This window comes from Lepidochelys kempii, chromosome 13 (genome assembly GCF_965140285.1).
Source record: "Lepidochelys kempii isolate rLepKem1 chromosome 13, rLepKem1.hap1, whole genome shotgun sequence".
Taxonomy (NCBI): domain Eukaryota; kingdom Metazoa; phylum Chordata; order Testudines; family Cheloniidae; genus Lepidochelys; species Lepidochelys kempii.
The window spans coordinates 13,427,397-13,437,211 of record NC_136392.1 but is presented as its reverse complement, the minus strand read 5'-3'; the positions used below and the strand labels follow the sequence as shown (position 1 = coordinate 13,437,211).

Sequence of the window (9,815 nt, the reverse complement as noted above, 5' to 3'; positions counted from 1 at the left end):
TTTTGGTATCATTGGTGAATGCTAAAGGCAGCCTTAAGAAATCATCTGTTCATAAATTAAAGCAGTTATATTTATACAGGGTCCTTCTCGAATAAGGTATTGGATGGGGTCTAAACACCAGACTCACTTTACAGCAGATTTAAATGCATACTGCCAGTTTTACCCTTATTCCTTCCATAAATCTGAATGCAGTGTTTTCCCTTATATTATTTATATAATGATGGGTAAGGTGAACGTTCAGATTTTGCAGATTTTATTCAAATTTTTATGTACCTCTCTGGAAACTCCTGTGGCAATGAGACAAATTACCATTCCCATATTCCATACAAATTAGGCACTGCAGTCCCACTTTTTAATGAATATATATACTTTTTTATGTGGTGATATATTCTGATTAATTGTGATGACAAATATGTTCATATTTTTACCAAATGTAAATCAGATACCTCCTGGCCATATCTTCCTGTTACCTACCAATTTGCAGTATTGAAATGTTCTATCTGGAAACACTTTACCATCCCTAAAAAGTGATACTCTCCACACACACACACACACAATCTTGAATTGTGTATATGTTGGCATCACTTCTGAAAGTATTTTACATTTATGCACAATCTTGTCCCACTAAAGACAATGGAAGTTTTATCAGGGACATGAATGGGCTTTGGATTAGGCCCCAAAATGAGTGGAATTTCTGAAATGCCAGGCAATGATAGTAGGAAAAATGTGACATTCTGTATAAGGTGGCAAAAGATTACTCTGAGGGAGAACCCGATTTAAGTCAATGGGGGTCTTTTCCTCAGCTTCAATGGGCTTTAGATCAGGACATCAATGCCTGGACACTCACATGTTCATGAATACTCTCATTTTCATAGTGTTTCTGCATTGTCTCTCATTCTGGGTCAGATGCTGCATTCCATGCAAACTCAAAATTCCCATTGAGGTCAGTGGGTATTTTAGATGCACAAGGAATGCAGGACTGGGAGCTTTACTGACAGTCTGTGTAAAAGCTCTTCCACTAAGAAGACCATACACTCTCTTATTCATTAGATTTTTTGTGTGACTGCATTGGCTCTTACTTCACAATGGTAAAATCCCACTACCAAGGCCTCAATTCAAAGCCCACTGAAGTCAGCAGGATCCATTGACTTCAATGGGTTTTAGATTAGATTCTAAGGGTGAAGTCAGTGGGACTTTTGCCATTGACTTTAATGGAGGTCAGGATTTTACTCTAAGTATTTTATTTATAAAACGCACAGGTTATTTCTAGCTAATGCAGACTACCTTTAGGATTCTGCCAGGCAAAGCTAACCCACCAGTTTCTGTGACTCCAAAAAGCTTAACTTTGCATATAATAATTATAACTATTTAAAGAGAACGTGTGAGCGTCATAGTTTGAAAACCCAACCGTGAAAAAAATCCAGCTAATATATTAACTTTTATTATGTAATGCAACATAATAAATAAATCTATGAATTCATACGACCTGTACAAAAAGACATAAAAGTTAGATACCAGCTATTTGGATGGAATATTTGCTAAACAGATGATTTATAATTATATACACATTTGTGGAGTTAAGGAAAAAACATATGGTACCTTTAACACAACAGAAGACTTGAAAAATAGACACAATTAAAAACAAGGGGTCTTATCTCCAGCTAATAAAGTAGTTATGTCTAAGGAAGGCATCCCTTCGGTTTTTAATAAAGTGGATATTATCAATCATGTTAATTAAAGTTGAAGAACAAATGGGAGCTTTCCTGCAGGGCAAAGCTGTTTTGAAGAGATATGCTGGACTGATCACTTTTAACCCTGATAAGCACTTTTTTAGTATTATAATCTGCACTACATGTCCAATTAACATACAGCTTCTTAGCTTTCAGTAGGGTAGTCTTCATTATGATCATTGACTGAGAGTAAATATCTTGGTGAACCATCCAACCCCACTACATGTAGAAGAGAAATAAAGTCAATCACTTATCAATAATAATAATAATCTTTCTCCAGAAAATTGAATAAATTATGTCTATAGTGTCCAAAAGAACAAAAATATGTATAACCAAATATGTCAATATACAGTTCTTTGGCAGCAACACGCTAACTCTTGATTGAAGTCTGAAATCAAAATCTCCTAAATTATAGACCCAGTTGCCAGTCTTTTAAAAAGAAAAGAAAATCCACTTCTCCCACGAATCCAATAAGTCCAGTAAATGAAATCTGAATAAATCTTGCAGGCAGCTTTAGACTGTAACATTAAGCATAGATATTTATGGTCTGCTTTAAGTCTTAATCCAAATATACTGTATTTAAACACACAAAATTCTGTGAAACTTCATAGTAGTTCAGATAGGGCCAAAATCCATAAATAGAATCCATATTCACCCATGAGAAACCAATAAAGAAACATCAATCCCAATGATGATAAAATGATCTTCAAATAGCAGAGGCAATGACTGGTCCACACCTGGATGGATGTCACAGGGAAGTTGACTTTTACAGAGGGAAGACCAGAAACCCAGAAAATGTAGAGTACTGCCATCCACCAACCAGATTACCTTTCTCTAGTTTCAGGTAAACCTTATCCTCCTTGTCTAGATAGAGCAGGACTCCATTAGTTGCAGCTTCACGAGTGACATCTTTGTCCCCAGCAAAGGCAGAAATTACTGGTTTTCCATTTAGCATTAAATTAACCTACAAGAAAAAAACCCACTGAAAAGTTGTAGTTAACAGAGAAGCATCTGATGACATCAAGTATCTAAAGGGTGGTGGGGCCTGGTTAAAATCCCATTGTTACGCATGTATACTTTATTTCCTTTCAAATGAATAATTAAGGTTAGTATGATTATTTGCTCTTTTGTCAAGTGTATTATTGTTTATGTGCCTATTGCAAGCTCATTGGAGTCAATGGGATGCTGTCCATGGACTTCAATGGGCTCTGGCTCAGATAATATGCTAGTTCCTCTAGGTAATGTGGACTTTCAATTCATGATTATGTACAGGCTTTATTTTTTAAAGGTCTATAGGAGCTCCCTATCCACTGATAATGATCTGGCAAGGTGACGCTGTAAGACACGTGCATCACCTTAGCCCTCTTTGCATGCCTGGATTGCATAGGTCATTTAGATATCTAACTGCATGTACATATCAGTAGAGGAGACAGATTTTCAAAGTATTTAGGTACACAAAGATGCAGATGATGGGATTTTTCTAGTGGGATTTTTCAAAAGCCCTAAGTAGGTTAGGCATCTAACTCCCACTGTAATCACAATATATGGCTCTTCGATTTTTGATTGCAATTTGGTTTTAAAATCTAGAACAAATCATCATCTTCATATGCCGCTCCACTGTATTTCAGTATTGATTCTATTCAAACCTTTGTCGTTCACAAATGCCTAGGCTTCTGAACCTACGCAGATGCAAAGGTGGTCAGAAAATGAGGGAGAAAACACAAATATTTTCTAACTTTTAAATAAATTGGTGAAATGTATTTTTTGCCAAAAATTAGAACATTTCTTAGAAGCCTTAACCGTAATGCAGTCACAGAGGGAGAGACTATGAAATCGTTGTTCATATTAAGTATTCCCTCGTGGTGAGTACTCCCATTAATTTTAATAGGAGCACTTGTAGAGTAAGGCAGCAGAATCTGGCCCTTAATTGGGATTTGCTTATCTTGGAAATCCACTTAATCAGATGTCTCCAGGGAACCAATTTCACTCTAATGATACTTAATGGCACTAACAGATGTTTCAGGGACGTGGTAATTCCAGTTATGTGGGAAGCCTTCCGGTAATTTAGTGGTGTTCAAGTCTGTGTGGGTCTGAGACTCAAAATGGTTTACTCTGTTGGCGCCGCTGCAATAGCATCCAGTCCCTCCTTAGCTGTGATACATGCAAAAAGTGCATGAGGGGTTTGATCACTGCCTGTTCCCTGCTACTATCTTACTCCTTGGGCACCAGCTCCCATGTTGGGCATCTCACTGGTGTCCTTGTCACAGTACTGGAGAAATAGTAGGTTTAGTCCCTATCCCATTGGAGATAATGTGTCCTTCCAATTATTTGAACTTTTAACGTGAAGGGCTTATTAAAGTTCAACAGTTGCCTTGGATGCCCGCATTATTACTGGCTTAAGAATGAAAGGCCATTTACCAGTACAACCTGATTGAAAGGGTCTAATTAAATAGAGCTAAAAAAGCAGCTATGCAAAAGATGCAAACTTTGGACCTGTACTACTCATACTTACATTGGTATATGTCCACTGGATTTAATGGAGCAATTCCTGATCTAAACCCATGGAAGTGAGAGGAGAATCAGGCCCTATCCATGTAAATATCATGACATTATTTTAAAGTGATAAAACAGAGATATCTTCAAAAGTGACTAGTGATTTGGGGTACCTTCGCTTTGGGTTGTGCTGTTTGAGGCACCTTAAAAAGGGATCTAATTTTCAGAGAGTGGGAGAGTTTCAAGGGGTCTCAGGTTGGGCATCCAAAAATTGGGGCACTCAAAATCTCTAGGCACTTTTGAAAATCTTGGCTTCAGAAATTACTCCTAAATATATAATTTTGTTGTGTTTCACAGTTGCAGGCCTGAAACCCACAGTTCTGAGATTTTAGCCCATATACATGAAAAAACATGAAACTATGAACTGAAACTCCATGGGAAACCATGCCGCAATTGGCCCTGCATTGTCCCATAACAAAATTTACATCTTATCTCTTCCTTTGCCAACAGTTGTGTTAAACACATAGACCATTAATGGCACAGTGATTCTAGAACACATTTAATCTTCCATCAAATACACATTTAATAGGGTAGAAAGAACAAAAGTATGAGCTAAATATATAGCCTTTAAATAGATTATGGATGAAATCCTGACCCCACTGACGTCAATGGGAGTTTTGCCATTGACTTCAGTGGGGGCCAAGATTTCACTCCATATCTTTAGGATGAAATTCACTTGTGATACAGAGGATTCTTGTACCAGTCTGCTCCATTGAATCCTGCACAGGGAATGTATAGGCAGTCTACAGGCTATACCACCCAAAGGTGCCCGTGCATCATATACATGCTGCAGAAAGGTCTCCCCGCTCTCGCATAGGCCAGTACAGAAGGCCATGTTCAGGGAAGACCAGAGTTAGAAAAGAGGCAGATTAAAGAGAAACCACAGATCATGTTTTCCATGGATCCAGTGGTCTCAATGAAAGCTTCAGTCACTATTCCAGCCCTGGCATATCAGCTCTGCGATGAGAGACTGCACTGTAGCCCCACAGTCTGACCCTGGGGTGAATTTCACTCTTTAGGAGTTTAGCTCGCGGCTTAATGGGAGGACGCTCAGGACCCTAGAGGTTGGTTCTCGGGGCTGGTGTGTATGTCAGACTATGAGCTCAACATTGCTATTGAACTGCAAAGAAAAGTATAGTTTTCTGTGTTTTTCCAACATAGCTCAGTAAAATAACTGCAAACCTCTCTAAGACAGTCACCACCACCACCATCATCACTGAAGATTTATAATATCATAGTCGTGGCCCAGTGAAGTTAACTTAAATAGTCCTGGCCCACAGTAAGGCCATTTTTTAAACAGCTACCAGGTGTCATCATGTGGTTTCTAGAAGTTCATGTTAGAAAAAATTACCAAAAATGAAGATGACTTATTTATCCAGAATGTGTCCCCAGAAACCTAGACATCATTACAATGGATTTCACCTAGTTTCTAACTAGCAATATAAGATTGTTATGAGGGATTCACTCAATTGAATTAAATTAAATTAAAAAGTGTATTTTAGTCATGGGTGACCTTTATATTTATTATTTTAAACAGTCTAGCCCAGATCTTCATCTGGTGTGAATGAACAGAGCAATGGAGCTATGGGGGTTTACATCAGCTGAGGATCTGGCCCTACATTTCTATATCCATTAATTTCAGATGTATACACTATACTGTATAATTAAGGAATGTTATACAATAAAGTCACTGGGTTTTTAAATGAACCAAAAAATGCTCTTTTTATGTGAACTGTGTGTAATAATATTTTGTTGTCACCATTTTAGTCTCATTCTAGAAGGCAAACAATTTACATATACGTTTCTCATATTAAATCAACATACCTGGATTGTTTGACTCTGATAGACTTTAATTACATGAAAACTGAAACTGTAAATTCCTTTTCTTGGTGCTACAAAGACAGACTCCAATGTGAAAAAATTGCCCACATTTACTAGGATCTACAAATAAAAATACATAATGGGAATTAATACAATTATTGAATATAAAAGATCAAGGCATCCAATCACATTTTCTCCATCTAACTGCATGACTTACAGAATTCTGTTTTTATTCCTATATTCACGGACATTAAAATATGGCATTTAAAATTATGGGTTGGTTTCATTTGTAAGTCATATTTATCAGTATAACTTAAGTAAAAATCAACTGGCATAGAAATACGTGTCCAACTTGGCTGCCTGTAGATATCTCCAAATATTAGACTATCTGTGGGTACAGTTATTAGGGGGATGGCATATCTTCCCATTAGTCCCACAATACCTTCTCAAAACACCAATAATTCCCGGAATAACATATTAGCATTGGCCAATCAGTACTGGTCAAGGCAATGCCATCATCCCTGAAAGTATCAAGCTATGAGGCAGTACGTATATGAATGACATAATTCATGACATTGGGTTGAAGGTGGATTGAGTTGCCAAAATACCTGACCTACCTATTTTAAACAACCCTGGATTTACAAATATGTGCTATTTCTCTTTTCTGTTGTATCTCTAACTGAAAACACTCTTCTAACAACTTAGACTTTCTTAAATGGCTAAAGGCAAGTAACCAAGGAGAAGACATTAAACAATTACAGCCTTCACATTTTAAATATCTTCTATAATGAAGTGTCGTCCTTCTTCTGAATTATTTATCCTTTATTTTAATTTATATTTTCAAGATCTCTTAAAGAAACAGACTTCTCAAATAATGGGAATAACCAGGAAGTTTGCTTAATTCTAGCATTCTAAATTAAACTATGTGAGGTATCTTGATATGATATAGTAAGGAAAATAACTCTCAATCTCAATTATTTTGGATCTGCTCTAGCACAAGGCTGGTAGATGAAACAGGAATGCAGATGTGTGTGTATTCATAGGTATGACTGAGATGAAAATAGTAGTATTACAAGTTGTGGATTTTAGAGGGGAAAAAATCATTTGAAATTTTGTGAACTAATTCCCAAGAATTAATGAAACAATGTTGAAACTTTGGGTGCATCAGCTGCATCTGAGAAAACACCTTTTAAACCTCTCCCTGACTTTCCTTTCACTTAAAAAGGGCTAACTCTCAGATGCTTTGCACATTTCCAAGTCTCCTACACATCCCCATAGGTCTTCCTGTATCCTGAAAAGATTATTGACAATGTGGTGAATAAAACTCAAGAATTCCTGGCACATTTTGTCTTTACTTTAGTGCAGAAAAGCCTAGTTATTGCTCATCTCTAGGCTGAGTATAGGAGTCTCTGGACCTTAAAAAGTGTAATTTAGTAGGATCAATTAACCAAGCAGCTAATCATTCCAAGAAGCTAACTAGGTTTCATTAACTATTTTATATACTATCCAAGGGCTGAAATAAGTCTTTCTGGTTACAGAGTAGGAAAGGCAGCTCACAAGACTTAAAGTAAATTTCTGAGTGGAGTTGACTTCACATAATGACTATGTCTATCTCAGCTATATTTATCATTTATCCTAAGACACTTATTTAAATTGTGTGTGCTCAGATTTCTGTGAAGGAGACCTCCCTTCTTATTTATAACTGACACTAAGGTTCTAGAAGAACAGCATGATCTCTTTTAAATCAAAAACCTCACAGTGTTTTGTGTTAGTTTCTGGTTTTTAATTTAAGAGGAATTTTTTTCAAATATTATTTTATTTTGTCTGCAAAGACTGCTCATCCACTGAGGTTATGTATTTGGCGGGGGGGGGTTCATTAGGGTTGTAAAATATTTAAAAATTCAGACAAATGATTTTAAATATTGTAGGGATGCAACTAAGATGTGATAGGTATTTTAGAAAACTATATATGTGGCCTGTGTTTTCAGTATTAACTAAATGTAATCCATACAAATGATACATTATTGGCACTGATTTTCCTTTCCACCTTCTCTACTGCACATGTGTATTCTGAAATAAGGGGACCCAAAAGCTACTCTGTTGGGGTGTTATTGAAACTGTAGGTAGGCTGCAAACCTCAAGGGAGCTCCCAGTCTTCTTGAATACTCCCCTCTGGCTTTACAGTGCTAAATGAAACGATGTTTGATAAACTTAACTGAAATACCACAGGATCATAACATTTGAAGAGCGTCCACATCAACAGTGCGAGCTGAAGGCTTTTTTAAAATGTAAATAAAGTCTCGGTTCCCCCCTCAGCTAGCTGAAAACCTGCTGCTTGTCTACATTGCCCTCAGTCGAGCCTTGAGATACACGCAACTTTTTAAAAGTACTTGAAGGCTCAATGCGAATTAGTCTTGGCTGCTGCTTTGGACTTCAGAGCAAAGCAAAAATACTCCTGCCTGGTCTGTGCCGGGCTGGCATTTAAATGAAGACAATCTTGATCGGGTGAGATGACTAAAGTATCAGACTCCAGGGAGTGCCGGAGACCCAGAAAGTGCGGGTCTGAAATACACAGCAACGGCCAAGCCTGCCGCCGGAGTAACTTTCCCGACGCTCACTTTCAGCGGGGACCCTGGATTTGAACACGCTCGCAGCTTTGCTCGCACCTGTTGATGAGCCCCTTTATTAGCCGCCGTCTAGATCCCGGCTGGCTCGCAAGTCCCCTGGCCAGGGAAGTGGGTGCATCCTGAAGCAATGGCTCCTTAACACTTGGGCAAACACGGGTTCCCTAACGCCTCGCCTGCCTGCTTGTGTGGGATCGATTCAAACCACGCACGCCCCGAAAACACGGTGCTGGGGGGGGGGGGATTTTCTTTACCTGGTCGAAGTAGATGATCCGGGTTTTGTTGCTCATCTCCGAGGGCTCGTGGTTGGTGCTCCTCACGGCCGAGAAGGCGACCTTCGAGTTCGCCGCCCGCACCGAGATGCCCAAGGGAGAGGAGGAGGCGCCCTTGGCATCGGCGGCCGGGTTGGAGTCACAAACCACCAGGCATTTCCCTTCCAGGACGATGGGCTCGGTGTCGTTCTGCGCCCAGACCGGGAGGCTGGGGAGAGCCAGGGCCAGCATCACGGTCGGGACCACGGCCAGCGCCCTGGTTGAAGCGCCCATGTTCAGCACCGTCGGCAGGCAGCGCAGCCTGGCTTGGAGCGCCCCAGCCTCTCCGTCCACCTCCCCGCAAGCCCGGCAGCGGCGGGGGGAACCAGCGCCCGCCGCCGCTTCCCCGCGCGCGGCTCCAGCAAGGCTGGGGGGAAAGTCAAAGTCTTCCCCGCTGCCTTTTTAAAAGCAACAAAAAAACCCAACCCCAAACCTTTGTCCTTTAACGGTCGCCTGAAAATACCCCACCAAAGCAAACAAACACCATCCCCGCTTCCCAGCGCCCCCCCGTTTGGCTTCCCCACCTCCACATGTAAAAAAAAAAAAAAAAAAAGCAACCCGAAGGTGAATTATTGATGAGCGAGAAAAGCGCGAGAGATCACGAAGAAATAGAAACATTTGCCGTGGCCATGATTCCCTCTGTCCGACCCTGCTCGCCCCCTGTGGGGCTGCTGGGGGCGGAACGGGGCTGCTGATTCCAGAGGCGGGCGCTCACCCCCAACGCTGGCCCAGCTTCGGTGCCTGATATCACCGCCGGGGCGCTCGCAGAGCGGAGT

The 9,815-nt window shown here is 40.0% G+C and overlaps 1 protein-coding gene across 1 annotated transcript; it reads right to left on the bottom strand.

Moving 5' to 3' along the window:
• Positions 1-1,489: 1,489 nt before the first annotated feature.
• On the bottom strand, positions 1,490-9,480 carry CBLN4 (cerebellin 4 precursor). Its single transcript, XM_073308902.1, has 3 exons — positions 8,983-9,480; positions 6,108-6,224; positions 1,490-2,694 (listed from the first exon to the last, which is right to left on the bottom strand). The coding sequence occupies exons 1-3, from the start codon at positions 9,271-9,273 to the stop codon at positions 2,497-2,499; spliced, it is 606 nt and encodes a 201-aa protein (XP_073165003.1). The 5' UTR covers positions 9,274-9,480; the 3' UTR covers positions 1,490-2,496.
• Positions 9,481-9,815: the final 335 nt, after the last annotated feature.